This window comes from Ambystoma mexicanum, chromosome 9 (assembly GCF_040938575.1).
Source record: "Ambystoma mexicanum isolate Mex_15411 chromosome 9, UKY_AmexF1_1, whole genome shotgun sequence".
In the NCBI taxonomy this organism is placed as follows: Eukaryota; Metazoa; Chordata; class Amphibia; order Caudata; family Ambystomatidae; genus Ambystoma; species Ambystoma mexicanum.
In genome coordinates this window covers 918975407-918997687 of record NC_090931.1, presented here as the reverse complement: position 1 = coordinate 918997687, position 22281 = coordinate 918975407, and the positions used below count along the sequence as shown (strand labels likewise).

Below are 22281 nucleotides of genomic sequence, written 5' to 3'. Positions count from 1 at the left end.
TTTTAAAAGTTTGTAAGGGACATGCAATATCAGTCCCCGAAGATTCTTCGATGCAAACACATTGGTGTCTGACTTGCAGAAAAAGAATGGAGGCAGAAAATATTATGTAAGTTTACTTTTGCCCACTGTACAGCGAAATGCGCTTTATTTTTACATTACTGAAAATCTAATTGTGCCAATATAACTGACGTATTATTTTTCTGCGCTGTCACTTTTTTCCTGTAATATTGCAGAGTGCACAGGTTCCGCTTTTGTGTATCAGTTTGCACGTTCTTTTTGTCTTGTTTGCAATCACGGGATGTAATATTTTTTTAATTGTCCATTCATTTTGCTTTCATAACTGCATTATCGTCTTCCTTTGTAGTTGGCATTTTTTTTTCTCCTATGGTGCATGCAGAATCTCAGCGTTTGTAGCCTTTTACTATAGGTAAACATGGTCATTAGTAACATTTTAGTGAAATATCATGTTTGACCAGTTACATTTGTGCATTACTTTGAACATTTTTTGTGTCTTTTTTGAAACTTTTTGGTAGAGGTTGGTTATTGACACGTATTTTCTGTAACGTTTCCCGCCCAGGTACATATTGCCATACTGTCCGTGCCATGGTTCCTAGGTGCCGAGTGAGGGCTTTTTCGGCCGGCAAATACAACTGCTCGTGAGCGGGTGCCTGTCCATAACAATTATGTGGGATGACACTCTAAGCCTGCTTTGTCCGTACGCTGATCTCACTAATCGGAGCAACATCACATCATTTATGCTGCTGTAGGCTCAAGCTCATGGCGCCTTCTTGGAAATCTCTGTGTAAACAAAGCGGCTGTTTAACCAAGAACCCAACCTTTTTGTATGGGAAAAAAACAACGTGTTCCTCATATTTAACATTTGCAATGTCGCTCTTAGAAACATTGTTATCATTGCATTGAAAATGGAATTACTCCGATGGTCTCTGACAGTTTGTTAAATAAACCTACTTTATGACCTCTAAAATGTTCACGTTTTCTTTTACAGTCCAGTCTAATATTTCGAAATGTAAGTTATTAGGTTCTACATCGCTGTATGTTTATTTACAGGTTCTGCGTCACGTCAGGTACTTGTGCTTTTTGCAGCCTACCATGGAAAAGGAAGAGGGACTATGTATGAAATAACCGCCTTCCCTTTCTATGGTGGCCATCTTGAAAAAGGATTTTATTTTGTAATCTGACCCGCCAAAGCCGCCCCGGATTATAACAAGTAATCCTCCTTTTTAGTAGCACACGTTAATGCTTTGCAAATTTAGACTATTACTCGCAAAGATTATTGTGTCTATGTATGTTATTGAGAAATATGCAATAATTGGAGTGTAGGCAATTTTCTTTTTTTTAATGTTATTTACACTGTGAAAGGTCGCTATTAACGCATTATTAACTTTGTTTACGGGTGGCTTTAATTTTTGGTACAGCAGGTTATAAGGCAATTTGCAAACGGCAATGAGCAAAGAGGCAACAAATGGTAATATGTAGTAGCCCCTTTGTTTTTGTTCACTGCCATATATATATATATATATATATTTCAGTAAAAAAACTTTGTAAAAGGGACGTTATGGTTCAAAGTAAAACCGAAAAACCCTTGACATTTGCTAGTTATGGTAAGCTAAGCAACTATAACTCATACCACCTACGTACATTGCTAAGACTAACACCCAGGACATCAAAGATGACATCACAAATGTCATTGATGACATCACATGTCTGGGTCCCTCTTTTTTCCTTTAGTGATATATCTTGGCCAGTAATAATTAGGAACAAAAAAATCATAAAGTACTACATTTGTAGACTTACACTTTAAATATGCTCTTACAGTAATTCATTTGGGGTTCACTCTCAGCATATTAAACATATACATAGGGAGAATACGCACTTGAAAGATAACAATGCTTTGTGTGTATTAAGACAATCAGTAAGGTTATCAACACTTTCTTAGTGGTCTGCTGTTTTTTTTTTTATTACTGTACTCTGTGGATTCATATTTGTATTCGCATTACTCTCTTTTGGGTGCAGTCAGTGCAAGTGATAGTTATTCATAGGGAAGTAGTAGGTTTGAAGCAGAACAATCATTTTGTTGCATAAAAATAATCAGGTAGGTTATGAACAATTTCTGGCTCGACAACTGCTTTTTTGCATACTTCACTAACTGTATATACTCATTTTTGTATTTATTGTTGTGTCTTTGTATTTTGTACGTAATAATGAAATTATATAGGAAGTGAATTTTATTAGCTACTTATAACATGTTGCACAGTACACAAAAGTGTAATAAGAAAGCATTCACCATTTCACTATTTAACATGGGAAGATTATGAATAGTGCACCTACATCATGTATGCTGCGCACAATGCTTATGTCAGTACATGAGTACATTATTGTACTGTAAAGAACTTTGTAATAGAATGCTATTTATGTCAATGCATTGCTTAATGCACCACATAGCTCATGTCATCTATTCCAATGAGCCTTCACAGTTTTTTTTATCAACATTATAAAACTTCCTTGTGCAGAATTTTTATGAAAAGTATATGCATATGTGATGTCATCAGTGATGTCATCAATGCCATTTGTGATGTCATCTTTGATGTCCTGGGTGTTAGTCTTAGCAATGCAAGTAGGTGGTATGAGTTATGGTTGCTTAGCTTACCATAACTAGCGAATGTCAAGGGGTTTTCGGTTTTACTTTGAACCATAATGTCCCTTTTACAAAGTTTTTTTTACCGAAATATATATATATGGCAGTGAACAAAAACAAAGGGGCTACACATGTGATATCATCAGTGAAGTCATCAATGGCATTTGTGATGCCATCTTTCAGGTCCTGGGTGTTAGTGTTAGCAGTGCACAGTGGTGAGGGCAGGTATGGTTGCTTAGCTTACCATAACTGGGGAATTTCAGGGGGTTTTCGGTTTTACTTTGAACCATAATGGCACATTTGTAAAGTGTTTTTAGTGAATTGCATAGGTTTTTAGTAGTGCAACTTAACCATAACGTCCCCTTAACAAAGTTTTTTTTGAGTAAATAAATATATGTATGTATATATAATAACATATGATATATTTGCAGTGCTAATAATCAAAGGTGCTTAATAAACTCCTTTATTTGCTTTTGCTTAACTTGTTGGAACGAACATTTGAGATGGCAAGTTTGGTATTCAAACCTGACCTCTGCTAGGGTACACAGAACTCAGCAATGGGCGTTAAACTCACAGAGCTACAATCATACATTGTAAAGGAGAAACTGATGGGCCCCACTGGCTGGACTATGAATTGGACTGCCCATTACCGCAGGACAGTAGATTGTCAGACCCAACCCAGTTCCATTAGTTGTCGACAGAAGACAGTGTTTTTGATAATTCCCCAGATCCTAAGTAAGGCATGTTGTTAACTGATGTATGCTCATTAGGTCCAGGCTAAGCTCTGCAGGGCAATACCAGTCACCTGAAATCTCTCAAAAAAGCCCAGTGCTTTTCGTAGCTTCGTTCTTCCAGACAGGCAGATGCCTTTTTATTTTACATTCAAAGCTCGCCACAGACAGCTGCCATCACTGCCAGCCCAGAGGGAGGGGTTGCGGGGGGGGGGGCAGCAACCCTGCAAGCCCTGGGTGAATGTGTCCCTCATGCCCCCTACCCAGTCCACCACTGAAGAGGGCTCTAACAACTTTTCTTTTTCCACATTTTTTTTTCACATTGCCTCTGCATTGATTCTGCATTCCTTTACCAGGTGTATCAGAGGCAGTGCCAAGGGTTGCATGAGTGTAACCAGGGGTCGCACATGCGACCCCTGGCGATGTCCAAAAGACGTCCATGGGCATCCCTCATTCTGAATGTAAACCTCAGCCCTTTAAATGATACAGTAGAAGTAAAACACCACATATAACCACCTGAACAGCACACACAAACACCTGAACAAAAAAAATAGGTGCTTGTAGTTAAGGACATCCACAATAAGATGTTGATTCTTTTCAAATTTCGACCTGGATCTCACTTCCACTGGAACAATGACAACAATCTCTGAACTCTGCACTGCTGCTGCCATTTCCCTTGTGAATACATTTCAGATATATTGCAATGTTTTCCACAAGGAGTTTGTCCGAACAGACATTAGCACATCATTCTTGCGGGATTGTGTTCTTCTGGCATGCGTTTGTTCTCGAGCACCGCTAGCCGTCTCAAAGGCCAGCGCGGCAGTCTTGTTAAGATACAGCGTGCCATCCTTTTCTTCTGGTTACCTCATGATAATAACCACTTTGCTGACTAGCAACCAAAACAACAGGTTGACGAGCTCCTGTTATCAATTTCTTCAAAGAACCCACTAAACCTTGTGAAACAGTCATAGACTGCAATTCCTATTTATGCATGTATGTATGTATGGTATTCATAAAGTGCGAAACTAGCTGGAAGCAACTATGTAAAGAGGACGCACACAGGGGGTTACAAGCAGGGTGCAGGGGTATCAGAGGAGACGGGATGAGTAGGAGGAGGGGAGAAGAGGAACTCCAGAGGGGCAACATATTATTGTGTGGAGCAATCAGTTCCCTTGAAATTCTTGCTAAAGAGTGCTGGCCATAGAACCGGCCTTATGAGAAAAACATGACAGGAAGTCCCATCTTTCCATGTTCTTTTATTGAAAAGTTACATTTAAAAAAATACACATACGTTTTACCAAGTTAGGATTGCTGAAAGGGATCTCATAAAGGAATGTGCTAAGAATGCGTTCAGTTTTGTTCCTTTACTAACCTGTTACTCTTAATACCCTGCCTCTACTCGCACTGTCCTTTGCGCATCCACGTCAACTTCAAAATGGCCGACACTTTAGCAGCATGGAGACTAAACAGAAGATGGAGTCAGCTACTTATAAATTATCTGGGGGGGTCTGTACATTATTGCATCGGGGAGCCGCAGCAGAATCATCATCACCAACAGAAAGTCTTCTGATTTAAAAAACTAAAAGGTTTTCACACATGAGTCCACACACTGATTGTCTTCTTGCAAACCGGGCAAGAACTACATACGTGCTGCATGGCAATGTATGAGGAATGCAGGCGTGACAGTGCTGAGTTACACAGAAAAACTGAACACATGTGTCCGCAACAGTAGATCATATGGCTTTGCAATCGTTTCGTCGTCCACAACAAAATACCGGGAAAAAATAGATATAAACTTGAAATGTCGCAGCTTTGTAGCATTAATGGGGCAACTAAAAGTGTAAACGAGACAATCTATAGCTTTCAACCTACTCAAAGTACAATAGTATTAGGGCCAAACCTTGTCACACAATCCCTGCCAACAAAACACATTTAAAAATAAATTACATTATCCTTTAGTAATATTTTATCTACAATTAAACATCTGTCAGTCTACGCTTCCATACTAGGGCTGCCTAGCATGCGTTCAGAATCTACTGTACAATAAATAAGCGCGCGAGGAAGACCCTAATTTTCAAGTCTGTCAGGAAAAAAAATCATATGTTCCATCTTTTGAAGATGTAGGTTATCCGTGGAAGTGATTAATGGCAAGTATGCTTGATGGAGCACTTCTTCGGGGAGCAGTTTCAATAAATGATTTGCCAATGATCTTGGTTACTGGTATGTCCATGGCAACTGCTGCCACCAAGCGCACCTGTGAGGGGGTGATACTGAATGGCATTTTAAAATATGAAAAGTAACAGAAATGTGCGTGGAATTCTTCTTGGCGTCCCCCTTTTTTGCCACCGGTCACCAATCGACTCCGTTTCTGGCCCGCTGAGATATCTTCATTGCATGAAAATCAGTATGGTGCGAAGAGGATGGAGGCGGTGGTGGCTCGTATAGGACCGTGGCCGGGCCTCAGGAAGGCGGAGGGGACCGCAGAAGCCTGGAATAAAGAGGTCGCGGGGCGAGGGGGCAGAGAGAGAGAGGACGACACTGCTGCCGCCAGAGACGATGACAGGAAGGCAGGAGCCATGGGTTTAATCAGGTCTTTTTGGAATGCCAGTTTTGCCTGGAAGAAAAAAAAATAGAAAGAAAGATTTAAATCGTCTTTTTTGCAGTATCACAGCCTTAGATATATCAAAGCAGAAACATCAAGGGGCTCAAGCGAGTCCCGCTGCACTTCTGTAAAACAGATGCAATCAAGAAATACCCGGACTTCCATTTTGTTTTCTGTTGGTTGACTTGTTTTGCCTGTGTAGCGTTTGCATTGCACAGGCATAAAGGAACATAGGAACATGATGCAGGTTCACAAGGATTTGCAATGGGACAACCCGGACGTTCATCAGCGTCTCAGATGTGCAACTGTGTCCCTTATACGCCAATCACAAAGCCTAAACCCGGTGGAAATCTGGCAAAGGCTGGAGCATCTTGAGATGGCCTTGAGCAAATCCTTGTCAATCGCATTTGCACGTGAGCATCCCAGTGACGATCCAGCATCTCATTATATTCTCTCCAATCAGATGGCAGCACGTGAACATCTGAGATGCTCACAGTCGTCTCCTGATTTGCTCCAGTGCAAATCTTTGTAACTCAAGCCCACACTGTATAATTGGGGCATTGTATAAAGTGGACGTGGATAAATGGAGCATATTGCCACCAGGTTGAAGAAGGAAACGTGCACATGGGAATGTAGCATGTGGCAAAGGCATTGCTTGCACGTGCGCTTTTAAACATTTTGTAAAACTTTAGGGGAACTTAAAATACGGGACAAATAAAAGGAAATACCATCCTGGACATTTGAGCCGTGTCAAGACTGACATGTGCAAGGCACTAACAGGGGCACGTTCCGACGATGCTGAAAGAAAAGGAGCAAAAGATGTGCTTCTTTTTATCACCATGCTGTCTGTGAGCTGGGCAAAAGAAAAGAATGTCTGGGCCTGATTCACAAAAGCGTTTTTTCAATTTTGTAAACCAGGCCTTGTACACCTATTCGTGACCACTGCTTTTGCCACGCCCCTTTTGCTTGTGCAAACAGAGGGAACTTTGCACTTCCTGCTGTCTGCCCAATCTCATATATGCTTTTCCACAATTTACATGCACACCACCCAAATTGCACACACGCAACTCAAGCAATTGTGTGCACATTTTAAATTCTGATAAACACTCCTTGCTCACACACACAAACACACACACCCCACAACACTTGCTCCCCCTCACTCACTTTGTCCCAGATTGTCAGTTCTGATAAATGAAAACGAAATAAATACTTTTATAACGCTGATACTGCAGCAAAAAGTATTTACAAAGGAAATCTGCAAGACAATGGAGCTCATTTTCGAGTCTACCGTAATTCCCGTAATTCGGTGGCAGCGATCTGTTACGTTTGCACTTTTGGGTTCACAGTCCCCACCGTCGAATTTCCCTAAAGGGGAGTGTAAATAGGCAGGGTACACGTTTCTACGTCGCCCTTTTTCACTCTGCCATGCAATTGAGTAAACACTGAGGCCCCGATTCTCATCAAGGTGTTAAGTACCGAAAAGGACTTTAAAAGGGTTAACGACCTTTTCGGTACTTAAGACCTATTCTGAAGGTGGCGCATTCTTCCGAAGTCGGAAGGAATGCGCCACTTTCAGAATACATGTGGCGGTTGCTAGGATGGGTTGGAAACCAACCTAGCAACCGCGACATTTGTAAACTGGCTCTTTGGAAGCCTATTCTTGTGGCACTCCTCCAGTTTAATATGTGCGCTAAACTAGCGCACATATACGGAACCCTTTTGGTGCCGTTAAACTGGAGGAGTGCCACAAGAAGCCTTGTTTGGTGTAAATGGAAGTGTCCATATACACCCGTATGTATATGGACACTTTCATGTACACCAAAGCAAGCAGCAACAACGTTGCAGCAACGTTGAAGCTGCTGGCTTTGGTGTACATGAAAGTGTTCATATACAACACACGGGTGTATATGAACACTTTCCTATACACCAAAGTAAGCAGCTTCAACATCCTGCAATGTTGAAACTGCTCACCTTGGTGTATCGGCAGCATTTTTGTTAAATAACGATTCCCTCGTTATTTAACGAAAATGCTGCCGAGATTCTGCAATCCGCCTGTTTCCATTCGAAACAGGCGGATTACAGCGAAAGCACTGTCGTGCTTTGCGAAGACGCCCAGGCCCACATGAGAATAGCAGTGGTGCCTGGGCGTCAAGAAATGGCGCAGTGAGTTGTGCTATTTAGCACGCTCACTGCGCCAAGATGAGAATCTGGCCCTGAGGTGGCATTTACAGTTCGTCTGCAGGTCTGGTGCAAAGTTGGCCACATGTCAAGCCTACATGGATCTACTTTTTAGACTTCAGAGGTTGGCCAAATTCATACCATTGGGAGGGTTTATAACTGTGTAGAGACAGGAAAGATAGACACATTACAACAAAGCATTAATTGGGGCAAAATGAAACGAAGGGCCACTTTATGTGCTATGGTCAAACATGTCTACACTGTACACAAGCTATTAGCCACAAGGATTTTGTCAAGTGACTGAGGACACCAAGATGGAATGTCTAGTGATGATCGTAACAGAGGCAACAGCAGAAAAAAACATGCTATAACGGCAACTTGTGAAAAGCAAAATACATAGTACGAAATTTGATGCTTATTCTACTGTAAATGCTTTTTGGGCGTTTTTGTCTGCATTGTGAATTTGAGGTGTTTAAGAAGAGACTAAACCAGTGACTCACCCCCTGAAGTGAAATTCAGCAGAACTGAAAGGTAGCAGCAGCATGGACAGAGGACTAAGCAAGGGAAACGCCTGCAAGAGATCTCGGCGAGTGAAGCCCTCGCCTGGATACCTGTGTCTGGCCTGCAGCACTCAGATTGAATGGCGGTAGAGAAGACTCTGCCTTTCATGCTTCCTAGTGGCGGGTGAGCCAGGCAACACTCGGCAAAGTAACTAATTCGAGCTTGACTTGAGTTTCGAGCCACTGACTGAACATTAATTCAAAGGGCCTGCCTGCAAACGCCCCTTGCGGATCCTGAAGTCATGCAGGCAGGAGCGGAGTGGTGCGGGGGGCGCATGCACATGCTTTTTACCCATCTTGTTATCAGCAGCACATTTCAATATAAAGTTCTGTCTGGCAGGGTGAGTAGGGAATCAATCATTGTCTCTCAACAAGTGCAACCATTAGCAGAAAAGCTCTCGATGGGCCCATGTGTAAAATTAAAAACCTGCCCCCAGTACAGACCCACTGTGCTTTTTCCCAGAAAATGAGACAAAATATAACCCCAACCCCCCTTAAATGTTCCGGTTTGTTGCCATCCCATCTGCGAGTTTCACATAAACAAAACAAGTTTGCTCTTTGTGAAATCACAACATTTTTCACACAATGCATAATAACAAAGTGCATGCCTGTATCAAACAATGACTACAAACAGGTTACATCACCACACAGTTTCCTATTTTTTGTTGAGAGTCTAAGCCTAAAAAGTACAGTTGCAAAAACCAGAAGGGATTTCAAACAAAAGCTACAATCATGTTGTTTTGAACAAACGTTTTTATATATTTGGCAGGTTGATTTATAATGCTGTTGTGCACTGTCATTTCTATGAAACACAGTATTACTTTAGCTCTTTAAAGCCATGCAAATACATATATTTATCAGCTATAGGTGGCAAGATATGAGTTCAAGTGCATAAAGTGCATACTGGGCTCAAATTCTGCCTTCCACTCTTAAACGTGTCCTCTAGTAAAAGGGTCTCTGCTGGCACGTAGGAGGCAGTGCAGCAGAGCCCCAGGGAGCGGCAACTCGTGTCTGTCTCGTTACTTGGTTGCCGTCTAATCACGGCCTTGTCTATCAGCCCCAGCCTGGGTGCACCCACGCCGAGGCCGCGGTCCACTGGGTGATCCCAGCCTGTGCGTCCCGCCCCGGTGCCCTCAGTCCTGCAGGGTGCTCCCTGCCTGGGATTTGCTGCGTGCCCTCAGCGTGACAGTCTTTGCCAGGTGACCCTGGCGCTTGGTGTGACCCGCCCCGGTGACCGGAGGCTGGCCACCACATTGGCGACGAGGCAATCTGCGTCCCGCACACATGTTTGTGTGCGGGTCGCCGGATGGCTCCTTCAAGGAAGAGGCCACGTGTGTGACGACAGCGGTGGCCGCTGTGGGTGGGTCAGGGCCTATGCGGTGCCTAGTGCCCGCGTGATCAATGCGGCGTGGTCACTAAAACACAAAGGAAACATCATCCACGGCTGAGGCCGTGAGGAAACTTAGGTGCGGCGTCGGCTGTGTGGAGCAGTGTGGGCCACATGGATGTGCGGCCGCTGGACAAAGGAAGTGGTCGGGGCCTGGGAAGGCCCGGGCCCACAGTGGTGAAGGTGCAAGGACTGCAGCTGGTCCCCACGCACACTCCAGCGCATCAAGAGACCCCAGTGAGGGGTCTGCAGAGGAGGTGGGCCCATAGTTACCCAGGCCCGCGGCAGTGAAAAAAAGGGGGATCTCGTCCTGGCCTGAGTTGCAGCCCGAAAAGGGGGCATGGCCTCCACAGCAACGAATCCCCAATCGAAAAGAGACAAAGGAGGGGGCATGGCCTATACCATTGGGCCACGGCGGTGAGTGAAAAGGGCCAGCTGAGGCCAGACAGAGCAGGATGGGCGTGGCCCAGCAACACCGGGCCTGCGACGGTGAAAAAATAAAAAAAATAATAATAATAATAAGAAGAGGAAAAGACCAACAGCAGTGGGCCTGCAATGACCCAGGACAAGGAAGCTCTCTGCATAGTTAATTGGGTGGACCCTTGAAGGTGCTGCAGCTGCCAAGGGGAATAGCATGCTGAGGTAGAGGGGCTGAGGGACTCTGGACTTTGGCAAGTGTGTTAAAAAGCACCTTAACACCTTGTGCCAGTTTTACCTCCAACACGGGTAGCAGCTCCCCAAGGAGCGCTCGTGCTCCTGTGGGGGAGGGTGGTCAACCCGTCTGTGCGCCCTTCGTCACGTCCAATAATGCGCAGCCCACTCAGGGGCCCACCACCAGTGAGCGCAAGCAGCGACACGTCCACTCACCATCATGGGGGATGAGGAGAATGAGGTGGTGTGCAGACAGGGTGGCCAGCTGGTGCCCCTACATCCGTTCGACTTGGTGGGGGCACCAGCCAGCCTAGGGCCCCGGTGGAAGGCGTGGGTGGAAAATCTGGAGCTGTATTTCGAGGTGGTGGAAGTTAAGGACAGAGAGAAACTTCCAACCCTCTTCTACTCAGCCGGCCTGGCCGCCCAGAGGCTGTTTAGGACCCTACGGCCCAGAGATCAGTCGTATGACGCAGACATTGCAACACTGAAGGAGTACTTCGGGCACATGGTGTACAGGGACTATGAACAGTTCAAGATGAGGTGCGCAAGGCCAGAGGAAGGGGAGAGCCTCAAAGCGTTTTGTCCCTATTGTCCAGATATGCCATATAACACACCGGCATATCTGGACAATAGGGACTGTATGTCTTGTATATAGACCCCAAAGGAAAAGTTCACAATGTGCAGCCCCTCAGCCGTAGCGCACCCCAGGAGTGTGACTTTGCTCACTTTGGTCACGAAAACTATTGCCTTGATAGTCATGTCCTCATGGCAGACTGGTGTGATGAAGACGTTTTCCAATGGTAGTGGCATGTCTGCCCCAAAAGAGTAGATTTGCACCTGGGTCTTTTTTAAGGGGGTGCATTTGCTAGACTTTGGTAATGCTTGTCTCATCGTTATCTTTGCCTGTGGCCGATAGAAACATGTCCAGGCGTTTCACCCAGGCAGACCAGCTGGGGCCTAGAGCAGACAGGGCTCGGAAATATCGAATTCGTGTAGGGGCGTGAGATACACAGGTGAACGATGCACCCTGGCCCCTGCAGTGGGGGGACCAGAATCTGGGTGATTTGGTTGCATCCAAAATGACTAAGGAAGAAATGACAAAATGTTTTTGTATGAAAATAACGTTCAGTATTTCTTCCAGTAGCCACCATTTCGGATACCCTGATCCCACCCAACTCTTACCCATCGGCGACGCACTCCGCTGGGTGCTGCCGTGTCCCTGCGACACAACCCCCACTTACATTATAGTGAATAAGGGAGCAGGGGGACACCCCACAGCCCCTGCTACCCTTGTCCACTACAATGACTGCAAACGGGGCATTTTGTCAAATATTTTGGACGCTCCAACTTTTTGTTTGCAGGTCTGTTGGCTTCCAATGGCAGGGCGCACAAGCACTCCCAGTAGGAGCTGCAACCCTTTGTGACGGACTGTGATCTTGACTGTACACGATAGGTGGTGTGAAGTGATACCCCACGCGGGCTCTGACGCACTGCAGCAAATATAGGGCGCAGAAGCAGTCCTGATATGGAGCTGCAACCCTTGTCTTCTGTATTTAATGTCCCTACAATGTTGAATGTTCCCTCAGCCACTGGGCATGGCTTGCCAGCAGTTGCTGACTCTTGGGAACTGATAAGCATAGAGCGTGCTGCACACACTTCCCAGAGCAGTCCTAGGGCTCCTTTATGCATACAACGGATTAATTACACCCTGTTGCTTTCATTCCTTTTTGTCTTTTTGTTTTTCTTCATGCGCGTGTGCAGCTCTGTGCATTGCGACCGGAGTGGGTGTTTAGGCAGTGCTACCTTGTCAGCGGGCTGGGAGTGGAGGGAGGGGCTGGGCTTGCACTCCCTGTGATCGCAGTGACACCAGGCCTCAGCATGGGGCCTCAGCAGCCAACAGCGGGGACAGGCAGTGCGTTAGACAGCCCTCTGCTCGGTTCCATGTGTTAATATCCCCGCAAAAATATCGCCATACAAGAATGGCGCCGTATTTCTGTGGTGATATTAACCCATTGAACCTGCGGGGGACACCCATGCAACCCCTATATTATTTTAATGGGAGGGGGGACACCCCCAAAATTATCCCCACTTATAATATCACCTATATATCTGGATATTGTTGGTGGGGATAATATTACCTGATACCCTCTGCTCCTGACGGACCTAAAGCAGGTTCACAACCGTGTTGTACACGGCAACCGCCTCGTCGCCAGTGTGGTGGGGGAGGTGCCCCTATCCAGATTGGGGCATCCCCACCAACGAGAAAGAGACACAGAGACAGAGTTGTGTTCTAACAAGGTCCCGGTGCTGACTGACTACACAGCACAGGGAACCTCCTTTTCTTTCCTCTGTCCCGTGACCTCTTGCGTCACTAACACTTAAAGAGACACACACACTACACTGTAGTCAATGGGTTCCTATGATTAATAAAGATACATTTGGGCTCTGGACAAAATGGTATTATTCGAAATAAAAACAAATACACTCAAACAATCTTTGTTAACTTTTCTAATGGCGAAACAATGAAGCTGGCGAATGTGCAGAGCTGGATCGGGACAGACGAGCACCTTGACATAAGGAACCTGTTTGCTCTGACTTTGTAACTTGCGCGTAATGATTTCCAGGCAGATAGTTATGATATATGATATTTTATTTACATCGTGCCTATACACAAGTGTTTCAAGCAGGGGCGTAATTTTAGGGGGGGCAGGGGTGTTTGTCCCCCCCAACTTTGATGGCACACCATTTTGTCGCCATTCATTTGGCTGGGGCGCCTTTTCTTCAGATGTCATGCTCCCCGCCAACATTTTCAGGAAAGTAACTCCACTGGTTTCAAGGCACGACAAGGCGAGGGAGCAGAACAAGGGGGAACAAGACAACGAACTTACTAGGCCCAGTGACATTGAGATCGCACAAGTGCAGGGGAGGGGGAGGGGAGAAGTGCAAGACATAGGCTCAAACATTGAAAAATAAGAAGTGCGGCCAGCAGGTGGCAGTGCAGGGGTTAAGTGCAGAAACACAGGTGGTAGATAAGTGCAAGTATGGGGTTGTCCGAGTTAAATTAAAGTATCGATAGGAACAGCAAAACAACAGGAGAAACACTTCAGGAAGACAGAGAGTACAGCCCTCTCATGTGTGTTGATAAAATTGCTTATCGGGACCCTTGCTGCTCTGCTTCTGGGGTACGTATTTACTGCTCCTCCTCCATTTGCAATCATCTGTTCAGTCTGATACCACAACATACGAATTTTGAGTCTTTTGATGTTGTTCTAAGTTTGAGGTTGCCCCATGGATGTGCTTTTGGTCTGGTTGATTCAAGGAACCACCAGACTAACCGTTGAACCCAGCTGCTGAAAGTGCTTTTGTGCATTTATTATTTGCCCTCCCGGTATCAATTTCGACATTGTTGGGCAAACACCATGTCCTTAGATAGCTGCATGTTTACCTTGAGTTCGTTTTCTGAAAAGAATTCTCCCATCTTGACCAGCTGATGCTGAAGTCCCATCTCCGAGCCTTGCATGATGACTGTTTCATCTGCGTAAAGTAATACTGGGCACGGGCTCTGGCTCGGATACTTCGCCTCTGTGCGAGCCTGTAAGAGTTTGGACTGGAGACACCAAGGCTCAGGTTAAGCAACGAGGGGCCAAGACATATTGCATAAAAACATCAAATACATGCGTAGGTCAATCAAGAAAACACACAGTCATCCCCAAAGGTGCCTCCCTATATTACTATTCAACTGAGCTTTGGGTTTCTTTAAGAGAGCTGATAGGTGGCTGTTTCTTGGTACATCCCTGCAGGCGAGGTCTGAAAGTGCACCTTTGATGGCCTCGATGCACCATTATAGCCAACCACAAAACATGGTGACAGCCCGTACCTGTTTGCCTGATGGATCCTGCTCCTTTCCCTGTCGCTGCACAGTGTGTGCTTTTAGCAAAGGTTAGGTGGGGCTGAGACTCTTCACAAAAGATGGAATGAGCAACACTGTCCATTTCGAAGTTATTATTTATTGCCCCGCAAAGACTTCATTAGAGCGAAATTCAATACCCTTCCATTATCCAGGCTCATTGGCGAGCCTCTGGAAATTGACAGCATTGATTTTCTTTGTGCTGAGGCAATGCTCTCCTCCTCCCATCCCACACCGTCAGCTGAATATCATCTTCCGCCCGAAATACGCTCAGCAAATGATACAAGGCTATTTCCCACAATTAGTCAGATAAGCAAATATTTGAGGCAATCTTGTCCAGAATCTTTTTCCGCTAGAGCCTTTATTCTTACAGAATTTTGAAGGGAAGGGACACATTTCGGACTATGGCGCGTTGATTAAATAAGCAATGATGGGCAATGCTGGAGGGCCTCCCAAAGCGAGGCAGGGTAACTGCTGGTACCATCCGGCAGGCCCGGGAGAGGGGCAAATCCTTCCCCCAGCATGGCCCTCTCCTCATCACACACAGAGACACGCAGTCTCTGTCCCCACAAAGGTAGGGAAGGGTGAGATGTGAGCAATCACCCCACCCCCTTACAAAGCAACAAGGTGCTAAGCACCCAGAGGAAACAACAACAGGCAGGGGAAACACAAAGCACTGACCCCCATGGGGGGGCAGACAGTCGCCTGCTGCCAGCCAGGGGTTGGACTTCAGCCCCCACTGCCACACTTCAAAGGTGGGTCTTATAAAAAGAGCTACACAGATCTCACAAACTACAATCTGTTTGTCGACCCCGAACAGGGTCCAAAACAGCCTGGAAGTTCACTGTTCACTCAGTGTCTTCCACCTCTTTCTTCTTTTCCCAGAACCCACCCACCCTAAAAAAGAAAGGTGAAGAACAAAGAAAGAGAAAATCAGGACACTGTACGGTGACAACAAGAAGTCGTGGGACAAAAAGGCGGCACGGGCCAGAGGGGGTTACCTCAGGACCTGGTGCCCAAAAGTATGATATTATATAGATATGTGATTATTGTCATTGTTTCCATAACCATATCTGTAACAGTAAAATCCTACAACCTTTTATTGCCAACACTAGAATCGGTGTGGTCCCACTTTACTTCCGGGGAGGGTGGGTCGACCTTGGAACTATGAGTAACTCTGATTCACTCTCCGCTTTCTCCTTCACTTTTTTTGCGAATCAAATAGCCCTGCCCCCTTGGTTTTATGGTAAGTCAGAGGTACTCTTTGAAACTTCTTTGTGAATTGGCCACTAAAAGCAAGGAGATTAAGAAAAGACAGCATTTCAGGTTACCTATATAGATATGTGACAGCATAGAAAATACAGCTTTGCTTCCACTGGCATCAATGTCATTTAAGGAGTGCCCTGCATGGCATTAACGGCCCCATTCTGCTTGAGCCAGCACGGAACTGAACCATTTGCATTTGGAAGATTTTTAGGTCTAGCCACTACTTGTAGGAATTATTTTCCACTTGCGTTAAGACGTCAGAGTCAAACTTTGAGTGGTGTCGCTTTCTGTGAAGCTATCGGGCAGTCACTGGCTTTGTGATGCCAATGTTGACTGGACAAGTCAGTAAAGGGATTTTGTGGATGTTAACATTGGTGAATCAGTTCTTCGTTGATGATTTTGGTGAGACCAAGAGGCGTGCCCGCTGGTTAAAATAAACATGACTGGCAGAAGTGCCGCAGAGATTGTTTACCTTATAAGTGACCAGAAATGTCTTCTTATAAGATCACCTGCTACTAATGCTAGTGGAATGAAGCCCCTTGATTACAGCTCTCAGCAGCGCAAGGGAAGAGTAGTGTACTGCAATTGCACTGGCTGGAGTATAATCAAGATTTCTAGATGTATCATTTCTATGAAATTGCAAAGGATAGTTCCTCTCCCCTGTTTGGGACCCATTTCAAGAGGCCATGGTGACAGGCAGCATTATATAACCTCCAATAAACAACACATGCATATACAAGAACTGCCTCCCTCATCACTAAGCAGATGCCGCCTCATTTTCCAGCCTGCTCCCAAGGGTACGGAAGTGTCTGCTGTGCAGCACTGTCTCCCACCCCTCCACTGAAGACATACTCAGGTGATGGACCATCCTAGTGTGGCTTCACCATTTTCTGCACCATTTTGTAATACTTTAAAGGTGTGCAACAGGCCAGCAATACAGGCTATCGGATTTGGACTTTTGTAGAGGGTGAGCTGCAGAATGGACATAATTGGATATTCCGGATCTACGTTAAAATAACAGGAAAAAAGAACGTAGCTGCAAACACCAAATTTATTTAATCGAATTTCAAATATTTATTTTTGGGTTATTTGCAAATTTTTTAGAAATGTAGTTTGGGGGAGGGTGGGAGAACCCCCCACAGCCCTCTTCCCACACTCTAACCATAAAATATTCCCTAACCCAATTTACTATCTATTTATTGTGCAAAATGTGCAAAATTCGATAAAAAAATTCGGTGTTTGCGGCCTCGTTATTTTGCAATTCATTTTTTAGGCGATACTGGTCAATCCAGAAGTGGGAAGATTTGGAAGAACTAGTCCAAAATGAGTACCCGGTGCTGCAGTTATTGCTGCAGTAGTTTGTAGCTCACGAACCTCCACTGGCCAATGGAGTCATTCTAGGAAGTCATGACCATTCATTGGGCTCTGGGCGGCCGCCAGCTTTTCAATATTGTAATGGGTACCCTGCAGCTGCGTGTTCCTGACAGGTTTCACCCTTTAGCTGCCCATGGTTATGGTTTAGTGCTACATGCGTATGAAAAAGACACAGACGTCCTGGCAGCAGTCGGAACCAGAGAGTACAGCTCAAGTTGCTGTGGTGCAGGGCAGACTCCCTGGTCTGCCAAAGACACAGCTCTCGTGACTGTGGCGCTGAGAGGTACGAACGGCATCCAGCAATGAAGACCGTGTAAAATAATGTGATTGAGTTCATGGGAGGTGAAGGCAACATGCCCGGCTGTCCTCATGGTCGTGACCCTGGCTAGGCTTCACAAGGGCACGCCTATGACTTTTTCAGAGGTTGGAAGTCTTGGTTCACACATGGCTTTTCTGTCAGCAATCGGGTCTTGCCCTTTACAAGGGCTTTCATGCAAAGCAGACTGTATTCCCTAAGGCCATATTCTTCATCCCGCCTCTTCCTGTCAAGGAAAGAGAGAACGGCTCCAGCACTAATCACACCCTGAAAGGTATCGAGTCCAGTTCCCCAAGGTGCCAGGCAGTGCTTTGCCATCATGAGAGCCCAATATGGTTTTCAGCTTCGCCAGCAGGGTCTCTTCACCCAGCTTTTGGAGTGGCATCTCCTTCTCTGCAGTGGCAACACCACAGAGTACCCATTCAATGGGATGCATCAATTCAGTAGTTGCCACATGTATCTTTCACAGCCTTTTTTTCCAGGCAACAGCTCAGGATGTGGATTGCCTCCAGACATCCATCCAGGCAACACATACAATGTAATTTGCTAATGGTCCTGAAAAGGTATTGGTCAAGACTACTGCAGCCACCAAGAAGCTCGGATGACAGATTTTTTAGGAACATTTCCTACTGTTCTCTGGATGTTCTCTATGCCGATCAGTCCGACAGCTTGATTTGGTAGCATCAAAGACTCTGATTCAGGGAGGCCAAACAAAGGGTTACATTACTAAACAAATGCAATTTCTTCCTTGATGACAGAGTCCACCAAATTAGTGCATTCGCCCATTTTCTGGAGAGCATGACTTTAGAATCTATTCCCAGAGTAACAGGGGACTTGGAAATGCAGAACAGCAAGGACGTAGGTTCTCCTGGAAGGTGGAGCCCATCCCGAACTACTAGGGCCAGCCTTGTAGTTGGGTTTATGCCCAATGAATTTGCCTGATCTTTTCTATTGAGTCAAATTTGCAACCAAATACATGGGTCAACAACTGTACGTCACTGGCAGGGATTGAAAAAAAATATATCACCCCAGGAAGTACATTCATTTTGACAATGCATATCTAACCTAATCATGTGATAAATAGATGTTTTGAACCTGCCAGGCAGTGTCTCTAGCAGTTGGAGTTACACGAGGCCGCAACATTAACCCTGAGTATTCCTACAACTTTGGTGGCCATCTGGATGACACAGAGTGGCTTAGTTTCTCTAACTCCTATCTTGGTAAATTCCAAGTCTGGAGATATTTGGCTCTGAAGCATGGCACTCTTGAGAATGCCTCTGCTGTATCTCTAGATAGAAGATTGAGATTGAGCAAGGTTTTTATATTTGATCATAAACACATCTAATAATGGGCCACGGGTCAAAGTGGACCAAAATCTTCGAGGAATTTTTCCACCCAGTTGAAGGCCAAGGATGAGAGCTCAATAAGAAATCCTGCTGGTTTTGTTATTAGGATGTATGACAAAATCCCATGCTTCAGGCTTTGGAGTGGGGTGACCATGGGGTTGTGGTCTGCAAACTGCTTTGTGAAGTAGCAGGCCATGGAGGAGGTGTAGGGAAGAGCCCTAGAATCACCCGCCAACCCCTAGTATTGCACGCTTGACTATCAACACCAAAGCTCTTATTCCTTTATTTCCCAGGGCGAGAAATACTCCATTATCTTGCTGTTCTGCTGCCACTGGCAGATATACAACCAGTCAAACAGTGTTAGAACAAGGACATCCAAGATCCTGCATAAACTCAAATAGACAATGCAATGATAACAGTCACCCGAGTTGGACGTGTATGCCCAGACCTGGGTCCAGTGCCTGCTGCTCCTACAGAGCCAAGCTACTCCTCACTGATGAGTCCCAACAAGGCCGAAACATGTTTGGGGATGCTTGTGATCTTGTGCAGAAGGGATGTGACCAAGCAGTTCAGGCTGAACTGCTACCTTTGGGGTGGGAACAAGCCCGATTTGCATATGGTCTTTACATTTTTGTATTGGCTTGGCAGGCAAAGAACAATGGTCTGGCGGGTTGCCCAGAGCAATGCCAGGGGTTAAGATTAATTCTAAGCCTTCAATCATCACCTCTTTTGTTTAGCTTTGATAACAGGCAGAGACAAAGAATAGTGCAGAGGAGGCAGAATCGTCATCTGCTGGAACATATGGCGTCTGCTGGGTGAATCTAAGTCGACAAACGCATGCTGATTAGACTTGGCTCGTGGAACCGAGGTCGGTCCATGAGGCAATACCAGGCAGCTTTGGAAACAGAAGTTCAAAGAACATATGCCCAATCAGGAGCCACCAACGGCTGTGTGCACAGCTGTACCCCATCAAACAGGTGCACACACAGTCCCATCCCTGGAGATCTGTGCAAGATGCTAGTAAGGCGTTTGTGGGAGTAAGGAGTTAGGGCGCAGCACAAGAGTAGGACAGAGAGCGTTTACAGTGGTGAAGTGGAGAGGCAAAGGAGAGGCAAGCGAGAAGTGGGAACGAGTGAGAGAGTAGCGGACGAGGTGAAAGGCGTGAAGAGAAGATTGGAGTTAGTAAAGGGAAGGATGAGAGGAGAGGAGGAGGTGAAGGCCGTAAATACCAGACCATAGGGGGCTAATAAAACAAAGCGCTGAGAGGAGGGAGATGAGAATAGAGGAGGTGAGGAAAATAGAAACAAGAACGAGTGATGATAAAAAGGGGAGAGACAGGAATGAAGGTGGCGGAAAGGAAGAGACTGTTGAAGTAACAAGAGAGGATGAATAAAGGGAAGAAGAATACAAGGCAAAGCAGAACCTATCCAGTAGGCCGAGCCCAAGACCTGGGCCACTAAGCCTGACAGCGCAGGAGGCTAGGATGCTAAAGTCTGAGCACAGGCCCCAGTTGGAAGCAGATGGAAATGGGGAGGTAACAATCCCTTTGGGCCCAACTGCATTAAATAGTCAAACACCTGACACGAGTCAAGAAAAGCCAAGGCACCAGCCAATGCCCCACTTAATCTACAAATCTGTGAGGACCAACACAACATCCCGACGAGCCCGGAGACACGCAATAAAGATCCAACGGCAGCTAAGAAAGAACTGTGGGAAACTAAAAATCATAGCGACTTTGAGGTACTGCTTTGAAAAGTGGCAACTTTGAATCCAGGGAGGCGGAAGGAGGGAGAGAAAATCCTGGGGCAAAAAGCATTGGGGTAAAAATCAGAACCAGGATATTCAGAACTAACGCAACCTATATAGTATTGAGTCATTATTGACCTCTCAGCTGTGACAAGTGCAATATTCAAAGATGTGTCTACCTGGTGCCTCATTACTGTAGTACAGGATTGTGTGAAAGGCCATTATGATTCTCTCCTTCCAAGCCAGGCCTGTGAAGGTTATCCAGCTGGCAAGGGTATAGAAGCACTGGCTTGTTCTATCATTATTAATAAAAAGATGCAGGTGATCCCTCTCAGAAAGGATGGTCTGCTAAACAGACCCCCTTTTACAAAATGCCAAACACATAGTGCACACCTGTGTCGTGCTACGTCAGCCTCATGATCTGCAGCTCTTGCTCTCCATTGGCACAGAACAGGTTCAGAGGTGACCGGTGCCCTGTTTTGACAGCTGCTGTGACAGAATAGTTACTGTAGATAAAGGTAGCATTAAAATATGCACTTGATCTAAAACCATAATTATTATTATAGATTATGGTGTGCTTGTGGTAGGGTAATCATAAATAATAAGCCATACCTGGATTTTAGTATGGTGGCTAGTAGGTCACATAATTATTAAAACTGCATCTGATGTATAGACCATACTTCAACACTACTAGCCCAGGCCAGCCATGGACAGGCTGTGTGTATTCTCTTTAAGCTGTCTGTCTCTGCTGCAGCCAGTCGGATGATAGGCAGAGGGAGCTGTCCCTCTTTGACCCTTTGTGAGGTCGGGTAACTCCACTCTCAAGCCCAGGAATCTCCCATACAGGGAGTCCTGGGAACTAAGCTTAAAAGAGTCATATCCTAAACAAAAGAGCCAGCCTCCCACTAGGGTGCTGCATACCAAAGGGCCTTTGAAGTTGCAGGATTGGGAGGGAGGCACATTTGGAAAGAACAGAATAGCACAGCCGATAGCACAGCGAGTAGAGCGCTCGCTTTGACATCTGTGCAGAGCCTGCTGACGCTGGTTCAAATCCTGGCAGGGCCAAACTCAGCCTTTCATCCTTCTGAGGTCGATAAATGAGCACCACACACTGTGGGTAATAATAAGCAGGGCTCAGAAACCTGAGGGTTTGTAGCGCTATATAAATGATAAATTATTATTAGAATGGAATGGAGGAAGGGTTCCTCCCTCTTGGTTTTCTGTGGCCTTCTCTTTCCTTAAAGTTCTCTCGTCTTCCAGCACAGCAATGCACTTGCATATGACACAAAAAGGCAAAAGTCAATTGTTATCGTAACAGGGATTGGACCTCTTATAGCAGACTCTCTTTTACCCAATCCCCCATGGCCTACTCCCTTTATAAGGAAGGGTGCACCCACTCCTTCTTTGATTCATTTGGACCTCTAAAAGAAGAACAGACTCTCCAAAGTCCTCCAGTTATGAGGTGAAGGCATTTGTTCCAAGGCAAGGGCAAGCTCTGTTCTTTACAGGGCACATTGGGTTGAACTGCTGTCGGACCAAGACCTGCCTCTCTGCCACCTGC

At 45.6% G+C, this 22281-nt stretch overlaps 1 protein-coding gene across 7 annotated transcripts in view; it reads right to left on the bottom strand.

Moving 5' to 3' along the window:
• Positions 1–4623: 4623 nt before the first annotated feature.
• The window catches only part of ZNF385B (zinc finger protein 385B), a 1357263-nt gene continuing 1339605 nt past the window's right edge, over positions 4624–22281 (bottom strand). For 6 of the 7 annotated variants that reach the window (XM_069616087.1, XM_069616088.1, XM_069616090.1 and 3 more), the window contains 2 exons: positions 14211–14372; positions 4624–6001 (listed from right to left, as the gene is read on the bottom strand). In XM_069616087.1, the coding sequence (XP_069472188.1) occupies positions 5789–6001; positions 14211–14372 (375 nt within the window). In that variant the 3' untranslated portion in view covers positions 4624–5788. The remainder of the gene's footprint in view (positions 6002–14210; positions 14373–22281) is intronic. The other variant, XM_069616089.1, reaches the window with a different exon arrangement.